Source organism: Notothenia coriiceps, unplaced genomic scaffold (assembly GCF_000735185.1).
Source record: "Notothenia coriiceps isolate Sejong01 unplaced genomic scaffold, NC01 NC01_scaffold00007693, whole genome shotgun sequence".
Lineage (NCBI taxonomy): Eukaryota > Metazoa > Chordata > Actinopteri > Perciformes > Nototheniidae > Notothenia > Notothenia coriiceps.
In genome coordinates this window covers 89,504-109,686 of record NW_011340394.1, presented here as the reverse complement: position 1 = coordinate 109,686, position 20,183 = coordinate 89,504, and the positions used below count along the sequence as shown (strand labels likewise).

Here is a 20,183-nt window from a genome sequence, read left to right as displayed (position 1 = left end):
AGGGGCGTGGCCTCTTTGAGTGACAGGTGGGGGCCTTCTCAGGTCGTTAACCAATTTCACCAGCAACGCCTATTTTTAGTTAGATGGTGGCGTCACTGCTAAAATGGGGACAGCTGGAGGCCCCCAATTCACAAAAGCTCTTCAGAAACCTATGGGTGACGTCACAGAGTCCACGTCCACACTTTATACACTGTGGTGTATGTAGAGACCAACAAAGGAAATTAATCCAGACAGAACATTGGAAGAGTCCATGAAGGTATATTTAAATTGCCTTCATAAAACAACTTGAAGTTGATGAGACATCTCTCTACAAAAATATTTCTCATCAACTTCAAAGACTGCCACTGTATCCAGAGAGCAGCAACAACAGGGATAGAAATAAACAGATTTGCATTGCGGCTTTCACAACACGCACACACAGAGTGTTTCTCAATGTTGAGGACGCTTGCTTGGTAGCACATGTCTACCGAGTCACTTGCTTCAGAAGCGAGGCAAGAATCCTTCCTAGCCTCGTAAAACAAAGAATTGTGGAACAGGCTAACAGGTGTGCAGCATATGCGAGGTCCCGCCTTAAATGGAGCGCCATTTCCGCTACAGATTTGGGGAAATTGGTCCGTGCGCAAAGCATTGTGGGGATTTTAAGACCACAGAGTCTACACATGTGCAGCCTCGAAATTTCGACTGATTTTTAACCATCATCCTGAATGACGCTTGATGGGTGTAATAAACTTGAAAAGACTACAGAGGGAATCGAAAGAGCAAAAGATCTCCCTTTGGGGAGGATGTAGCGCGTGCTGCCGCTGTAGACGACAGTGCTACAGAAAATGCTAAAAACAAATATGTGCATTGATATAATTGGAGTTAAGGGCCAGAAAATCTGAGCCAAGATGCAGGAAAGAAAAGTTCAGTAAACAGCAATTCTCTTTACTTCGCCTAAGTTTCTGCTCACTAATCTTATTTCATCATTCAGTCACATTATGCCAATTTTCTCAGCTCACAATTTCGTGAAAGACTTTTAACAGATACAAAAAGCATTATCCAACTTCATCTTGTTTTTTATATATATTCGAACATGTTCAAATAGGTGAAAAGGAGTGCCAGTGGACCCTAGTGTCACTTTAAGTTTAAGTTCAACTTGGTTATCTAAGAAAATTAAATTGAATACATTCTTTCAAATCCAAAAGGTCATTTACAGTGGGGCAAAAAAGTATTTAGTCAGCCACCAATTGTGCAAGTTCTCCCACTTAAAAAGATGAGAGAGGCCTGTAATTTTCATCCAAGGTATACCTCAACTATGAGAGACAAAATGAGAAAAAAAAAAATCCAGAAAATCACATTGTCTGATTTTTAAATAATTTATTTGCAAATTATGGTGGAAAATAAGTATTTGGTCACCTACAAACAAACAACATTTCTGGCTCTCACAGACCTGTAACTTCTTCTTTAAGAGAATCCTCTGTCCTCCACTTGTTAACTGTATTAATGGCACCTGTTTGAACTTGTTATCAGTATAAAAGACACCTGTCCACAACCTCTAACAGTCACACTCAAAACTCCACTATAGCCAAGACCAAAGAGCTGTCAAAGGACACCAGAAACAAAATTGTAGACCTGCACCAGACTGGGAAGACTGAATCTGCAATAGGTAAGCAGCTTGGTGTGAAGAAATCAACTGTGGGAGCAATTATTAGTAAATGGAAGACATACAAGACCACTGATAATCTCCCTCGATCTGGGGCTCCACGCAAGATCTCACCCCGTGGGGTCAAAGTGATCACAAGAACGGTGAGCAAAAATCCCAGAACCACACGGGGGGACCTAGTCAATGACCTGCAGAGAGCTGGGACCAAAGTAACAAAGGCTACCATCAGTAACACACTACGCTGCCAGGGACTCAAATCCTGCAGTGCCAGACGTGTCCCCATGCTTAAGCCAGTACATGTCCAGGCCCGTCTGAAGTTTGCTAGAGAGCATTTAGATGATCCAGAAGAGGATTGGGAGAATCTCATATGGTCAGATGAAACCAAAATAGAACTTTTTGGTAAAAACTCAACTAGACGTGTTTGGAGGAGAAAGAATGCTGAGTTGCATCCAAAGAACACCATACCTACTGTGAAACATGGGGGTGGAAACATCATGCTTTGGGGCTGTTTTTCTGCAAAGGGACCAGGACGACTGATCCGTGTAAAGGAAAGAATGAATGGGGCCATGTATCGTGAGATTTTGAGTGACAACCTCCTTCCATCAGCAAGGGCATTGAAGATGAAACGTGGTTGGGTCTTTCAGCATGACAATGATCCCAAACACACCGCCCGGGCAACGAAGGAGTGGCTTCGTAAGAAGCATTTCAAGGTCCTGGAGTGGCCTAGCCAGTCTCCAGATCTCAACCCCATAGAAAATCTTTGGAGGGAGTTGAAAGTACGTGTTGCCAAGCGACAGCTCCAAAACATCACTGCTCTAGAGGAGATCTGCATGGAGGAATGGGCCAAAATACCAGCAACAGTGTGTGAAAACCTTGTGAAGACTTACAGAAAACGTGTGACCTCTGTCATTGCCAACAAAGGGTATATAACAAAGTATTGAGATGAACTTTTGTTCTTGACCAAATACTTATTTTCCACCATAATTTGCAAATAAATTTTTTAAAAATCAGACAATGTGATTTTCTGGATTTCTTTTCTCATTTTGTCTCTCGTAGTTGAGGTATACCTAGGATGAACATTACAGGCCTCTCTCATCTTTTTAAGTGGGAGAACTTGCACAATTGGTGGCTGACTAAATACTTTTTTGCCCCACTGTACATGAGATAGATTAGAAATGACCAGGTCAGAATGAAGATGCATGAGGGCAAAGAAAGTGCTACAACAGATATACAATAAATACAAATGTTTTTTACTCTTTACGTGACACTCAAATCAAAATGTTGTGAGAATCCCACACCTGTGAGCTATAATCAGGGCTTCATCATTTACCATCAAACTATCATTCAAGATTGATATCAACATCCATGCATCAGTGTTTGGAAGGTAAAAAAAGGCAGTCACTTCAGGCTTAAATAATATGCTTGCAAGACAATAATGTGCTAAATATTTACAAGGGGGTGGAGAACAACATTTATCACTTGGACTCAACATGCGGGTGATTTATAATAACTCCATGAAGGGGATATTTGGCATGGAATAAATTGTGGGGCATATTTTGTTTGTTTACGGAGGCAAACAAGGTAGTCTGTGTTATTGTTTTGAAGTGATGGGTGTTCCCTTTGTAGAGGATGTTAATGTGACCTGACGATCTCTCAGAGTGGTTGAAAATGACTGCTTTAAATGTCCCATTTTACATGCAACAGAATTGAGGCACAAATGTATACTATAAGAAAGCTGTCTGGTGTTAAGGGATAGGAAATGCCTCCCTAGGCCACTGACTGACATCCCACAGCCACAATGACCCCGGTGACACGCTGTAAGCACCGCTCGCCCACGGAGACTGGAGAGCTACTGAGACAGCGTGAAGCACTTCCAGAGATAAAAGGCCAACACAGTGCTTTCTCCTCTCTAGTATCACCTTCTGTTTCGAAGTGTGGTGCATTCCCAGCATTCCTTGGTGTGGAGGCATGTAAGGAGAAAGGAACTACTTCTTTCGGCACCTGCTCCAAACACAGCTGCCAGAAAACCTTTCTTTAATCTTTGTTAAGATGCACTTTCGCCTGCTTTCCAGCTAACCCTCATAAGCACACACAAATAACTTTCCCATTTAGTTTGGAACATTTGCCCTTTTTAAATGTTTCTAAGCTGTATGCAGTGTACACGCTTGGACATTGCTCAGTGTCTTGCTTTATCTGTGTTACAATTGACAGGTTTCCATTCAAATCAAAGACATTATCAAGTGATAATAGGACTCATTTGTCATATTAAATGTAGTTTCTATTGATATACTGGCTTTTCAGGCTGAGTGACATCCTTTTAGAAATTATATGTACTGTCAAGAGAAAAGTCCATTGTTTTTATTGCATATTAGGTGGCTGGAACAAACATGGAAGCTGTTGCTCATAGATAAGAGGACAAACGGAGAGCTGGAAGAACATCCCTTAGACTTCGATAGTTCCTATCATGCTGAGTAAAATGCTTCTCTTTCCATCTCGGTAAGAAGCAAGACAGAGAAGCTTCCATTTCAAATAACATGATTTTAAATCAGCCAACACTTTCTTTTGTCTCTGCTATTAGTCTTCCTTCCCACTGAACGCCAATATATGCTCAACCCCAAACAGAAATCCTTACTTTCTACTCAAATAGACTACCAGGATTGATGGTAGATAAGATACACTCCAGAAAGCTGCAACACCAATGTCACAGTTCCTCTATGGCAAGATCCACTGAGGCAGAGTCACTAGGAGCAACTTGATCCCTCTCAAAGGAAAATGCTACAGCACTGCATTTTTTACTTTGGACATAACTAGACTAGCCATTTCTCCTTGTTTAAAGTCTATTCCCTCTGCTTATCTGCTGCTCGTTGTAGCTATGTAGGTCAATTACAAAAGAGCACATTTCCAAAAATGTAAAATAATATTCCTACATTTTCCTTAGTTGTGTTACAAGAAGGTATTGAAATGAACCGCCTTTAAACTGTTTCTCCTCCTTCCCCCTCCACATCTACTTATATGCTATGTTCTAGGGATGCTAAATTAGAAAAACAACATTTCTGACAAAAAGCCAACCCTCTTAAACCTACACTTAACGGTTAACCAACAAGATAATATGCAGCCAATGATTTCAAAATGGCAGGGGAAAGCCAACATGATCATCGACAGTCGCATAAGAAGCTTTTATTTGTAACAAACAGTTGACAGCTGAAACCTAATAACGGCACAAATCTATTTATGAGGCAAGAAATGAATAAACCAGCCAAACCCAGGCAACGAGTGCTGCCAGTTTGGATGGCAGTGAGTAATGTTTATGAGAGAAGCTCTCAAAAACATACCATGTTTCTGTGCTGGACTGAACACACATGGATATTTGCCACTTCTAGAACCGCCAATAGTATCCTCCAGATAATATCATGGCACTGGTGTGATGAAAGAGATACCGAATGAGGGAACTGAAAGACTGAAATCGAACTGTCGCTGTCTGAACTGTGATTCTGCTGTGAGTAAGCCCTTGTCTTTGTGTAATAACTTTGCCCTTTTATTGCATTAGCAGTTTTGGTTGCTTCATTCTAATAGTACTTTACTTTACCTTGTCTTGTCTTAAGGCCCGGAAACACCAATCTGACAACAAATAACTGACAAAGACGGACCCCGACTGTTGCGTCGCCTCGCGTCTCTGCGTCTTGGCCATATGTTGCACTGGAACACACCGCAAAGACTTCAGCCGATGGCCAAGAAGCACGTACGAACTGCGCATGCGTGAGTGGCAATAACTCTCCTTACCAGCAGGCGGCGGTAGTGTGCATTCGTCATTCAAAAGAGGCAACAACCGGAAGACAGACTGCATGATAACCGAGAGAAGAAGAACAGACTGCGTGATTTAAACAAACAACAAATAGCGTGTGCGTTCCATTTTCACTCTACAACGAGAAGCTCATGGGGCTTTCCCGAACCTGTGTCGAGAGCAATAGTTCAATGAAATCTCAGATGTGCCTTCTTAATAGTTTGTTTGGGTCCCTCACTTCCGTTTCGCTTCTCATGCACTGATTTGCTAGCTGAACAGCCAATAAGAGTGATTGCTTTCGCCGACTGCCTTTGGACGACTGCCGAAAAGACCCGACGGTGTGGGACACACCAATCCGAGTAGGGCGTGCCGACGCTCATCGTCGGCCTGAAGCCCACCAACGCTGATAATCGGGTTTGTGTGTCCGTACCTTAAGTCATATCATCAAAGCTGCTATAGCCGCTTTCACACCAAGTACTTTGCCGTACTTAGTGCCCAGCACTTAGTGCCAGCAATTAGTACCACCATGGAACTAAGTACGGATCGCGTTCACACCGGAATAAGTTCCCTGAGGGAAGATTACGCAAATGAAGCCGCTGACGTCACTTCTTCTTCTGCTTTGGGTTTACTGGCAGGTACCACAGGTAACCACTTCACGGCGTATACTGCCACCCGAAGTTCCCGGCCGGAAGTCCCCGGAGTTGGGCCTTCCGAGAAAATCGCCAGAACGCCGACACCTCCTCATCTCTCCACTGCTCCCATGTTTTGTGTTGCCATAAATGTAAGCCATTAAGTCTCTCTCCGTTGGTGCGCAGGGCTAATGCTAATGCTAATAATGCTAATGCCAGCAAATACAATGGCGGCTTCACAAAAATTCACTTTTCAGAGTTCTACGGGGCGTGGTTTGGAATTCTTCCAGCCAATCGCAATTGGTACTTTTTTCTCCCCAGGATAGTACCACCTCTCTAGCAGGCACTAAAAATAGGGGTAAAAGTTCTCGGAACTAAGTACTCTTTTTGGTGTGAACGCAACATTCCAGGCACTAACGGAACTAAACGGGAAAAATACGGGTAAATGTACTCCAGTCTAGTGTTGCACAGTGTACCAATACTTGAAAGGTACCGCGATACCCTGCCGTTAAAAACGTTAGGATTCCTCCGTTTCATTAGTATCGGTACTTTAAGAATGACGGGATAAAGTACTCCGGTGAGAAAGCGCCGTTTTATTAAGAGCCGTGTGTGTTCAGCGCTCTGCTTACACTCCCTGCACTGCAGCCGTGCCTGCAGTCCCTCCCCTCTCAAGCAAGCTCTAAGTCCCTCCCCTCTCAAGCACGCTCTAAGTGCCTCCCCTCTCTCGTGCACGCGCTAGCTGCCAGAGCATGTGAGAAGACGAGAAGCATGGCTGCAAGTGGGAGTGTTAAAACTGCCGCTGCGCCTCGGCTTGTTGACAAAAAAGACGCCAGAAGCGAAAAACTAAAAAGTTGTTTGAGATGATGCTTAATTTTATTTAATACGAATTCTTGACATTTATTTTATTTATTGTTCTCATTGTTTAAAAGTTTCTGTTATGGATATGGTTCTGGTGTGAAATAAAGCACAATAATTACATTTAAGACTGTTTCCCTTTTTTTAAGAAAAGTATCGAAAAAGAATCGGAATCGCAATTCTTGACTTGGTATCGGTATCGAAACCAAAATGCTGGTATCATGACAACACTACTCTGAAGTGTTTTGCTCAAAATACCAAACAGATCACCCATTGTAACCATGCCTCATACCCCTCTGTCAGCCCTGTTACTAAGGTGCTGATTCATGGTCCGTAGCTTCAAATGTAACCCAAGCTGCTTTAGCCACGCCCCTTTTGGAACGCAGGCAAGCAGTGAGCTCTGTGAAGAGAAGAGTGTCTGTTCTGCAGAAACTCAGCTAAATACTGCCGTGATTAAACACCATATTATGTTCCAAACCAAATCAAGGATTATTTCTGAAACAGTATGGAGCTTAAAATCTTTCTCTCTCGGGTTTACCACGAGGTGAGTTCCTTTTACATCCGGCTTCTTTACACATACTCTCTCCAGTACAGCGTTAGCTCAGAGCAGTGGCGGCGCCAGAGATTTTCTTTTGAGGGTGCTCTGGGGTAGCTTGAGGTTTCATAGAGGGTGCTCAAACATTTAGGGTTTCCCATTAAGGTTCTGGGCGCTACAGTGGAATTTTCTACTGCAACACTCCCAACACGCACATACACAGTATACCCGCGACTGTTACAATGAAGGATCGATAATCAGCTCACGGCATATAGGTGTAAGCAGGGGTAAAGTGGTATTTTTTTTAAGTTGGGGGATGGACCTAACATCCTCTAGGGGGGTCCGGGGGCATGCTCCCCTGGGAAGATTATTATTTTTTTAAATATTGAAGTTAAATACATCAATCTAGAGCACAGCAAAATTAAGAGATCTATGGATACATCTCTCAACACCCATATGAGCAACCCAGTCTCACGGCATTTCGTGTTATACTCACAACATTTAATCTATTGGTTTGTGTCCACCAACACAATTTTCCCCTTTTTTTCGCGTCTCACAGATTGGTAGTATGTTTCGTGTCTGCACCACGTCTTTTTGTCCAGTCGGGTCTTGGAAGACCGGCAGCTGTGTGGTTCATAAAAGCATTTTCTTACTCAATATCAAGCCACGATTATTGTTTTTATTTTAAATCGTATAATGTCAGACTTTTTTTGCCGTCCGTTAGGAAAAGAAATGGGGCTCAGAGCCTCAGAATACTGAAATCTGTATTTTTTTCCTTCTAATTTGTTATTCTTTTCTAAATAACACACTGTTATTTACTCAACAATAACACACAATTATCCTTGTTTTTATTTATTTATTTAATTCTATAATCTCTGGCTTTTTTGGCGTCCGTCAGGAACTGAATTTCAAAATAAAATAACCGGAAACAGACGTAGGCCTATAAGGGACATTTCGAGCATCATTGCGATACACACCATGATACACACCCACTGAACTGATTACCCAAGATCCTCAGCTGTGGTTTAAGCTTGGTGATTGGATTGTTTAGCCCCAATGCACGTTGGGATATGGTGTTAATGCGATATGAAATCCGAAAATCGTTTTTATTTTTTAAAGAAAATAATAATTTTATTCCGAGTGTGCTTGCTTTTCTCTTTGGAAATCATCACAAAACGGCATTGTAATACACGGTAGAAGTAGATGTATGAATGCATTACGAAGATGTATGTAGAATTAACATTTTTAGTGCCAAAAAGAATGCTTGGACACCTATGCCGACAAGTGTCATGATTTTAGTTTTTGTCTGTCTAGTCATGGTTTTATTTTTAAATTATGTTCTCCCTGTGTCTTGTCTTCCTTCCAGTGTTTGCCCTCCTGTGTCTGATTGTGTTCACCTGTTGCCCTTGTGTTTCTGCCACCCCTGCCCAGCTGTGTCTTGTCCTGTGATTACCCTTCTGTGTATTTAGTCTTGTCTTTGGTGCATTGTCTTTCCTGTCACCCTCCATGTTTGTCACNGATAGGATGTGTATTTGTTTTATATGTGTTCCCCCAAACTTCCACACAATAGCTTCCTTGTTTATGCTGTACTGCTCCTTCATACTTCCATACATGATGTATTGTGTGGAAGTTTGGGGGAACACATATAAAACAAATACACATCCTATCTTCATCCTGCAAAAAAGAGCCATACGAGTTATACATAAAACTACGTACAGAGAACCAACAAATAAATTGTTCATCAAACTAAAAACACTAAAACTACAAGACCTGGTTGACCTGTAAAATCCCATTTGTTGTTATTTGTTGTAATTTTAAAAGTAATTTCTTTCTGATTGTTTTGTCAAAAAGCAAACAAATTAACAAGAGAAACATGTCGCTGATGACGATGACCTAATATTTTATTTATAAGAAAAACATATGCTAGAGTGGGTAGGACCAGAAAAGTTTTTTTAAGCTTCTTCTTGCCCCTGTTGAACATGACAGAGACTATTTGAGAATTATTATTGTTTGTTTTTTGTTTTTGTTATTATTATTATTTTTTGTACTTTGTTATAATTATTAATTTGAGTGAGAAAGAAAAAGGGAAAAAAAAGAGTATATATATATTATCGTTGTATGTTTTTGTTTCTGACATGTTCAATAAACTGACTAAAATAAGACTTGTTATGGTAGTTATTAAAGAGGACACATTATGCTCATTTTCAGGTTCATATTTGCTTAAATGTTTAAAGAGGTTTTTTCTCTTACTGCCTGTGCTGCTGCACCTCTTTTCACCCTTGGTCAACCGCTTAGAGATGGGTCAAAAAATTTTTCCCCCCCCCTCAGCTTATTGCATACAATGTGTTTGATCGCTAGCCAATAGAATCACTACGTTACATAAGTAAACAAAAGAGTCCATGTTTCAGGCAGGGGAGGGGGGGGGGAGTTTGTGGGAGGGAAACACAGGGATTTGAACCCTTTTGCCATCTGAAATCAATGTAATGACTCTAACCTGTTTGTGTATTGTCTGCCCTGTTAGTCAGTTTCCCAGATGTTGTTGGCTTACCTCTCCCGGCTCTCGGCAATTGCTGACAACAAGATCAACTGTGGGCCCGCCCTCACATGGATGGAGGTGAGCCTGCCCTGCACACAGCATATCTCAATTAATTGAGAATCCAGTTGTAACAGCTATCTCCCTGTCGTAAGGTCCAATGCACAAAACATATTCTAACATAAAGTGCAAACACGGCCAAAAGGTTTGGAAGATACCAGTTTGCCCTTTGTTTGCGTCTGATTACAATTATTCATGTGGCAAAATATAAATGCGCTTAGGTCAATGCGCCAGTTGACACAGACACACCAAACAGACATAAAAGGACATCATACGAGCCATTCCTTATATTCCATACTTCCTCTGTGTACATTGCCCATTTTTGTTCAATGCCGCGTCTTTTATATCTGCACAGCTCCGCCGCTTTAAATTCTGATTCACTGCACATTTTGTATACTCAGAGTAAATGTGATATTCTATTGTTCATAGTTACTTGTACATTTATATTTCTTGTAAACATTCAATTTAATTCCAGACAGGCATGACGTACTTGGTCATGATCTTTTCTAAGTCAGATGATAGCCACCATCCATTATTGAATGCAGTGTGTGTTTTTCCTGTGTGTGTGTATCAGGTTGACAATAAGGGAAATCACCTGCTGGTTCATGAAGAGTCGTCCATCAACGTGCCGGCTATTGCTGCTGCGCACGTCATCAAGCGCTACATCGCCCAGGCCTCAGACGAGCTGTCCTTCGAGGTGACATACACACACATACACACACACACACACACACACACACACACACACACACACACACACAGGGGAGCACACATCAAATCAAATCAAGCTTTATTTATATAGCACATTTATAAACGATTTTTGGTCGAGCCAAAGTGTTGTACAAATAATAAAAATAGCCCACATGCTCTCTCTGTGTCTCTGTCTACAGATATATATAGAGATTCTATTAAAAAACCTTGCGGATATTTAAAAAAGAAATAACTGCCAGTAAAATAAAGTTGTCATTCAAATACTTATGTTAAAACGGTCCAAACTGTTTTAGCTCTTCATTTATTAAACCGGAGTATATTGCATTATACCATATATTTTATAATACTCTCTTTTATAATTTATGATTTATGCTTTTTCCTCTAATGTTTTATTGTTATACACTTAACACTACACAAATAATTTTGCTCAGAACAATCCTTTATTAAAAGATACTCTTTCAGTTGAAATGTAAAGCCTGGCTACATACAGGCCTTTCATTGTAGTCATCACTGATGTCTTCTTCCAACAAAAGGTAAAAGGACAATCAGCACTTTCTAATATTTCCCCTCTGTGCAGGTTGGGGACATTGTGTCAGTGATTGACATGCCCCCTAAAGAAGACACCACATGGTGGAGGGGCAAGCACGGCTTTCAGGTACGCAGCTTCACAGAACACTATGCAGACTGTGAGCAAACACACACACACACGCTTCATCTTTCTCTGGCTTTTTTCTCGCTGTCAACTTCTGATTAGCTTTGCAATTGAGGTATTTCAAGGACGAGAAGAGAATATGCTTTGTAAAACAGATTTCAAATAGTCAGAGTGTGTTGAAAGACAAAGCCTGTGAGCAGATAACAGGTTGGACTGATTCATGTTCACGGGCTTCAGTCCCATCCTGTAACACAGTGAAACTAGGGCTGTTTAGGACTTCAGGTTGAGTTATATAAAAAAAAAAAACGCTAACAGTCAGCCAGACTTACTAAGTGGGCCTCCAGAGATGTAAAGCACATAAAGGGAGCAGCATTTGTGGTATTGCAAGACATTCTTTTGCTTTTTAGGAAGACAGACACATTGATTCATTTTGAAGCTTATGGCTATATTTTTCTGTCACAGATTTGATTTATTCTGACACAGAATTGTGTTTGAGAATAACATAAGACTTCACCACTATTTAGTAAGACTAACGAAGTGAGTATCATCCAAAGTGTCAGTCTTGTAAGAACACAATTCCATCCCCACTAAGCAGAGTCCAGGGGAACACAAAGAGCAAATTCATAAAAAGACTGACTTTGGATGATATCCACTTTGATTCAATTAGACATCTGTCCTCTTTGTTCTCTGTGAATCCTACTATGCTAAGATGTGAGGATGAGACTTTTTGAAGATTCTTTGTGTCATTTATTTGCTGAGCTTGATCATCTCAAAAATGATCAACAGGTTAGTCAGAGAAGCCGACTCCACTCTGATCCGCTTCCTTGCTAACAGTAGCAGCAATCACAGATTAAAAGCTTTATATAGTCTGATGGTCTGAGGGGGGAGAGTTTCAGAGGGGGGGTCAACAATAGAGGCCCTCTCCCTCAACGTCAGGGGCTTGAACTAGTTGAGTCTTTGAAGACCTTGGTGTACAGATGATATGTTTTCCAAACTGAATCTATTTACTGCAGTGACCTGGTTCGATGCTCATGTCAGGCTGAACCTCCGTTGACCCGCCGCTGCACCCTCTCCATCCTGCCCCAGCTCCTCTTGTGTTTTGGCTCACTGCCTTCAAGAAGTAGTGCTGCCAGTCAGGCTCACTGGGAGCACTTTACTGGTACTCCACTTATTTGTCAGATGAGTGGTCAGTGGCTGGAGACCACTGCCCTCTTTAGGATCACACAGCTTCTGCCTCTAAATATACAGAGACATGGAGAAAGCACCCTTGTGTAGCCTTACCTTTTTGGGGGGGGCGGTTACAGGGGACCCAACCCCCCAAATAATGCACATTGCGACATTTCCACCATACATTGACTCATAAAAGTTGACCACAGTACAGGACTTTTTTTCAGGGGAGACACACTTTAAACCCAGTGTGTGTCCTGTGTCTAATATATCATATTCTAATCACTTTTATATATAGACTCTTATTGCACTTTTTCAATATTTCACTTTTTTACATTTTTTTCTTTTGTATTACTATTTACTTGCACAATTTTATTTCTGTTTTATTGTGTTGCACTGTTGGAGTGAGCCTGTGACCTAAGATTTTCATCGTCATAACTACACTGTAGCTATGCACGTATGACCAATAAAAGCCTTGGACCTGTGTGGAAGCTAAACCTATGCCGTTGTGAGTTGGGGAACTAACTGAAATGCCCAACACACACACAAACACCTGCTGTACCACCTGTATCCGTTAGAGGGGGTCAGTGAGGGTAGTGGTTTTCTGCTTTTGTAACATTTGACACTGTGCTTCATCGGCTCAGAATTTCCATCGTAAAACATTTCTAACAGATTTTTTCCGTTCAAAGTCCAGAAAACTCTGATTCGGCTGTCTTATTTGATATAGGGTTTTTAAGAAATCACCAAATCATCAGCACCAAACTGCTATTTTCTAGAGCAGCAGGTACACAGATACACTTACCGGTAGTTTGAACATGTGTGATGCGGTCATTTTCACACCACATGAAAAGTAAATGTCCATACCAAGCCCTAAATGTTGTCTCTGTCACAGTTTAATAACACAACCATATGATGTATATGACAACCACCACTGAGCATAGGATTCTTGTCCTCTCTCTATCTTTATTATGATTTCTAAATAAGATTTTATTTCCTCCCAGCTGACTTCATTTTCACTCCTCTTCCCTCTCCAGGTTGGCTTCTTTCCCAGCGAGTGTGTGGAGCTCATAAATGATAAAGTGCCGCAGTCCATGACCAACACTGTGCCAAAACCAGGTATCCCCCTCTTCTTCCTCCTCTTCCTCCTCTTTATCCATTGTAAGGAAATGTTTTGGAAATACATTATCACTGAGGGCTGGTAATGCGATACGGCTTGGTGTGTGCGTGTGTTTGTCAGTGCGTGAGAGTGTGTTTGAGAGATACACCTTGCCAACAAATATTTCACTGGTCTAAATGATCTGTGTCGTGGAATTCAGTTTGTATTTAAAAAGAGCTCAATAGGGTATTTATTTGATTAAGTTTATCATCTTTACTCAACATATCATCATTTTGAGTGGGTGAAATTCCCTGGAAGTATTTCCCAAACTTCAACTTATTCACAGATCCATGCTCAAGGTTTTCACTTTTTTTCTTAGAACTGAATCACAATACATCATCTGTATCAAGATTATCAATAATAATCTAAGACATATGTTTAACATAAACCCTCTTGGAACAACACCTGGAATGTCTGTCATGTTTACTGTGAGTGAGTCAGATCGACCCCAGTGTGTTGTACCAGTCCCGTGTCTTCTGATCCAAAGACTGATCCTACAATATGACTCACTATCACAAGAACCCGCTGGCTTTGGGGTGAGCGCGTGGAGCCAGGGTTCCTCCCCATCAAAAAGCCTCTGAGACTCCGGGGTCCACATTAAGTGATGACACGGCGAACATAAACCCACCCCCTGCAAGAATCCACTTTTGTGAGGGACAGAATATCCTTAGCAGGGTTTCGGTCCTGTTGGACGTGCCAATCCAGTTTCAAATGCAGGTTGGAACGCTGTGTTTACTGTTACAGTGCACGCACAGCACAATCCGCAGACAGGCCCCCACTCAACCTTCCCCCCCACTCCCCACTGCCCGCTGCTGAGCAATGACCCAATGCTTCTGCTTTTTCTGTTTGTATTTTTGCATGTGTTCTTAATTTGTTAATCATGCATTCTTTATTTACTGAGTATTCGCAGGTGAGGAATATTATTATAGTTATAAGTAAACATAAATGTTTTTCTGTTGTATAGCTCATTAGTATTTACATGTATTATTAAGTCGTCATGTCCTTTTAACTATGTTCAATCAGTAATATGTTGTTAGCCATAACCAGTGTAATATGTAATCTTCTATAACCTGCAGGTGTTATCAGTTATACCAACATGGCTCTAAATGAGCACATCCTGCATCTAGTTTATAATCAGCAGCAGAACACATAACTGACTGTAATTTGGTTTGAGCTGCCTGTGTGTTCTCCACTGCGACGCTTCATTAATCCTGCTGTTGGATGTACCGTAGCATTAGCATGTGTCTTGATTGGTTGCATTTGACTGTGACTCCTCTGCCTCAGCCTCCCCCTGCTCTGGCCTGCAGCCTGCTTCTTGGAGTCTCTTCCCTCCCTGTGCGTGTTGGTATACACACTCCATTCACCACCTGTCCACTCACTCAACCTTCACTCACACACAAAAATGCATTTTCCACATTTAGACTTGTACGACATATTGCTTATCTGAGTTTGGATGCAATTAAAGTTATAATCCTTAAGATTTAGGCCCGGTTGATGTATGGTTACCAGTATTAACAGCAATTGCAGGTTAAGATTTCAGAATTCTGGGGTCAGAAAACAATAAATGAACAGCTTATTTGTCATATATCCAACATAAGAGCAACTGTTACATTTCTTTACAGTAGCGCCTAAACATTTGCATTATGATGATATGGAAGTTGGACAGTAATTACCCTTTTAATTCCAGCTATTAGCAACCTGCAGCTGATTTTATGTTCCACATTGTGGGTTAGCTTGTTGACAGTCTGAAGGTGTGCCCTCTGTGAAATGTTACTTCGCATTAGCTATGATGCAGTGTCAACAGTAAACAATGACACTGATATCAATCCGATCAAATTATAAACAATAATCCTGGATTACACAGAATGTAAATACACTGCTTTGATAATGCTGAAAAAATGCATACCATTAAAAGTACTAAAAACAGGGTTTGATTTCATGAGTGTCTTCAGAATTATAACTTTAAATTCCCCTTTATTGATGAATGCCAAGAATACTGCAGTGCTAAACATTTTATTCTGCAATGTTTATTGCTCTAGCATCATCACAGTACACATTTGCTCTGTTCTCTAACTTGAAGTGCTTCTCTCCCCTGCCGACTCTCTCATGTCTCCACCATCCATCCATCCATCTGTCTGTGGGGCCATCTGTCCATCGGGCTGCATGCAGACTTGGAGATGGAGAGTGTAATTCAGGACAATGCATGGGTGGCCGACCCGCTAAACCACTACAGCCTAAGTTCAGGTAGACAAAAAATCCTTTGGTGTGCTGCATTGCCCCCCCCCCCAACCAACCACAAACTACACAACTTGAGGGATGTGTTTGCACTGTTCCCACCCTAACATAGTATGTATTTGTGAAGATTGGGAAAAGGCTTCACTTTTCACTCAGGAGAACTTTGTACACTTTTTGGTGTTACTTTACAACAGAGGGACTGCTCACATTTTGCCCCGTCCCTGACCTTTAACACATTATCCCCACACTCTGTCGGTGGACCAATAAGACAACAGCCACGTCTGAGTATGCATGCCTGTGACTGTGCTGTGAAAATAGCCGTTTTTTTTCTAGTATGTGTGTTGGTGTGAACTTTCCTTAATTAAATTACAAAACATCTATCTAAGAAAAGGTGTGTGTAATGAAACAAGTGGTATTTTTCTTGTTTCTTTTTTTCATATAACACGTTATTTGTTTCAGGCATTTGATGGCATCTGTTTGTAGAAGGCAAGGCAAGTTTATTTATATAAGCATTTTTCAACACAAGGCTTTACAAAACGAAAAGTCGTGGGTCTTGTTTTAAAAGAGGCGAGTTACAGCGGAGGTCTTTGGGAGTATGTTCCAGAGATATGGAGCATAATAACTGAACGCTGCTTCTCCAAGACTAAAAAAACCTATATTTAAAAGTTTCAAGATTAGATGCAGTGGTGTAAAAATGAAACCCCACTTTTCAAATGTCGCTCTACAAAGAGAACAATTGTATCCCTCCAGCCCGCAGTTTTTTTTCTTCTGTTTCACCCCAAAAGGTGTACGCAAATGAGTTCAGGGTTGAGCCAGGTTACTACAGCGTTTCTCAAAGCCGCTGAATGTTGGGTGTTTGTGGACGGGGGCCAGCTGTGTTTGTCTGTGTGTCTGTTCGGTGGCGACTGAAGGGGCGCGCGGCTCCCCCGCCGTGGTGCTAGGTCTCGACCGGCCTTGATTTATTTAATCCTTTTACAATGAGGGGGCCTGTAAATCCATCCATTGAGCGTTAAGCTTTGTCCTGCAACAGTAAGAATCTCTGTCTCCCTCTCCATGGTGACTGAAAGAGCACATTCCTGCAGGGAGCCGCACGGCTTTGGAAAATCTGTTTGCTCTGCCCTCGATCCACTCCGCTCACCACTAACCTTTGCTGTTTTTAGGCAAAACTATGGAAATTGTTAACATGCTGCACTGCTCCAATTAAAACGGAGACGATAGAATAGAAGCAGGAGTCATTCGGTCCATGTGTGTGTTGTGTTGCAGTCTGAGGTGGGACGTAACTAAGTACATTTACTCAAGTAAACTACAAGTATCTGCAAATTATAGTGTTTCCATTTTATGCTACTTTGTACTTCTACCCCACTACAGTTCAGAGGTACATGGTGTACTTTTACTCCACTACATGTATTTAATACCTTTAGTTACTTTACAGATGTGGATGAATGATGTGAAATATAACCAAGTGTTAAATCACACTTTAGTTCCACCTGGAGTAAATTCACAAGCTACCCTTTAGTATACAAAGTCATTCAAACTAGCTGCACCTTTAACAGCTTTGAGAACACTTTCATGATCAATCATTATAAAACATATCATATATATCATTCTGAAATGGAGCAATCTGCACAATGACTACTTTTACTGTCGCTACTTTAACTATATTTTGATGAGAATACTTTAGTACTTTTACGTGAGTTACATTTTGAATGCAGGACTTTTACTTTTAACCATAGTATTGCTACACTCTGGTACTCTGAGTACTTCTCCCTTCTCTGGTTGCAGTGGAACTCTCTTCAGACTCTTCTGTTGACATCAATATGAAAATAAAGAGTTGTGAGCTTTTGATGAAATGGACAGTCACCCTTCCTTCCTCTCCAGGCAGCACAACAGTCACTGAGCCAGATGTAGCTCTGCCCCCCCCCCCTCACTGCAGGCCTTCGTCATGCCTGGGGACCTGTGATTTGTGCAGCTGTGAGCATACATGAGCCAAGACAGCTGGCGATGTGAAGGAGAGAGGAGGGGAAATGGAGAGAGAATGTGCGTGACAGAGTCATAGTTGTCCTCCTGTTCCCGAGGATCTCCGATCATTTCCTGGTGCTTAAGCTCCGGGCCGTGAAACCAGCCAAGGCCTCCTGTAACCTGTTGCTCTGTAGATTCAATAAGACACTGTTGTTGTAGGCCGCACCTTTGTGTGGGGAAGTGAACAACTCTCAAGAACTCTTGAGTGTGTGAGCTGTGAGGACCCCAGGAAAAATAGCCAATGCTCATGCTAGTGCTAATGGGGATCCTAATAAAGACAATAACTCAATGTGTACATATCATTTAACACCTTTACTTCCTTCTTGCAAAATGTTTTCTATATAATGTCCATAGTTGCTTTACTACTGTATTGCATCATTATAAAAAATCTGTTGCATAAGTCATTACTCATTACTTAAACAAAAGATTAAGTATTGTCCTGTTGCAAAGCTACAAAGCTTACAGACATTTTTACAATAGGTAGGAATTTGGATTTACAACTAGTTTCAGACAGCATGGCGCGCCGCTCCTGTGAATTGGACTTGGATCGCAGCTACTAAAACCACTTCCTCCTTCTTTCCACATCCCAGTGAAAAACAGATTATATTCACATCCTTGCAAAATAGCAGCTTAATGATCCTTAATCTAACAGAATGCTCTCATGCTGTTTTACGATTTATGACGTCAGGGCAGTAGCTAGTAGCTACTTCCTGTATGGTTGACTGGTGTCTTATAGCACATCCCTATTGGTCCTCTGTACTAAAGGCATACACTGCTTCACTGTCTCTGAAACCAAACTTCACTGTATGCAAAGTGGACGAATGAATTAGAGGGGAGAACTTGCTTATTGAACCGTATGCTATCTATTACAGCTCCTGTATATCATTAGTAGTTCAGAATTGACCTCTCCAGCTTGTTTCTGCTCTGTAAGTGATAGTGGAGGACACATACAGACATATCCCCAGTATGTGGAATGATTGCTGGATGATTTTAGGGTGGAAAACTATTTCATAGAGTACAACATTACATACACATGGGACATGCACAGTGAATAATTGTTCAGTTTCTTTACTCATTTAAAAAAAAAAAAAAAATAAAACTAAGTAAAATTAAAATACTCCATTAAGTAAGAGCAGAAGTACTTTTGTTTGGTAAAATAAAAGTAATGTTTCAGCAAACAAAGGGTTATGACATTATTATATTGCAAATACTAATGCATCAAGTTTTTTGCATGTGTATATAACGTGAGTATTGTCCTGTGGTTACCCATCCTAAGGGATAGAGAGAAGTCTGGATGATCTCCAGATGATTCATGTGGTAGGGGAAAGAGAGTAAGGAATTAAGGATACACAACTTTGTGTTTATGATTTTAAATGTTGGTCTAATACTTTGCTTTTTGTGAAAAAGTTAACTATCAGAACCTACGTGTAAAGAGACATTTGAGGATCATTAATAAGAAATGTCTGTCTTTGTGTGACATTTTTAGGTGATCACATGCAGTGGAAAAGTCCGACTCCAGTCTTGTGATTCTGGACCAACAACAAATTAGTTTGACTTTATTTAGACTTGTGTGCTTCGAGACTCTAGTTAAGGAATTAACAAGATAATGCTTTCAGGGGGAAGGGGCCCCTCAGAGGGAACGCTTATTTAGAGCCAAGTGAAGGCCGTCCTGTATGTTGTTATGGCAGAGAAGAAGAGAATTCAGTGTGTTTGTATCATGTGTGTGTGTTCAGTGTAAAGGGATATTTCCCACTGTGTAGGTGTAAACACAGGCTTGCCTCTTGGCTGCCTCCAGTGCTGCCTTCAAATGCTGTTGGGAATACAAGAATCAAGCACATACACAAGTCTGTAATGTAAATGTGACTAGTTCGCTTAACGGAAGAAAACATTTAAACTATGTAAGCAACTGATTACCAATAGGGAACACATCAGTACGTTTACCACCACAGTACATTGTGTACTATGGAAAGTAATTAAGGACATTTACTCAAGCACTGTACTTATGTACAATTTTGAGGTAGGCGCCCTTTACTTGAGTAATTTGATTCTGCTAATTTTCACTTCTACTCCACTCAAAGTTGGAGTCATATTTGTTCTTTTTACTCCTCTACATTTATATATAACATTATTAATGACTTTGTAGGTTCATATTGTTAATTCAAAATCAATTAATCAACTCATGAAATATGATGTACCATTATGGATTAG

The 20,183-nt window shown here is 41.0% G+C and overlaps 1 protein-coding gene across 3 annotated transcripts in view; it reads left to right on the top strand.

The window, feature by feature from the left end:
• The first annotated feature begins 9,967 nt into the window (after window positions 1–9,967).
• The window catches only part of arhgap32b (Rho GTPase activating protein 32b), a 31,720-nt gene continuing 21,504 nt past the window's right edge, over window positions 9,968–20,183 (top strand). Inside the window, exons 1-6 of one of the 3 annotated variants that reach the window (XM_010769720.1) lie at window positions 9,968–10,056; window positions 10,610–10,732; window positions 11,324–11,401; window positions 13,600–13,681; window positions 15,006–15,056; window positions 15,891–15,965. In XM_010769720.1, the coding sequence (XP_010768022.1) occupies window positions 9,976–10,056; window positions 10,610–10,732; window positions 11,324–11,401; window positions 13,600–13,681; window positions 15,006–15,056; window positions 15,891–15,965 (490 nt within the window). In that variant the 5' untranslated portion in view covers window positions 9,968–9,975. The remainder of the gene's footprint in view (window positions 10,057–10,609; window positions 10,733–11,323; window positions 11,402–13,599; window positions 13,682–15,005; window positions 15,057–15,890; window positions 15,966–20,183) is intronic. The other 2 variants (XM_010769721.1, XM_010769722.1) reach the window with 2 other exon arrangements.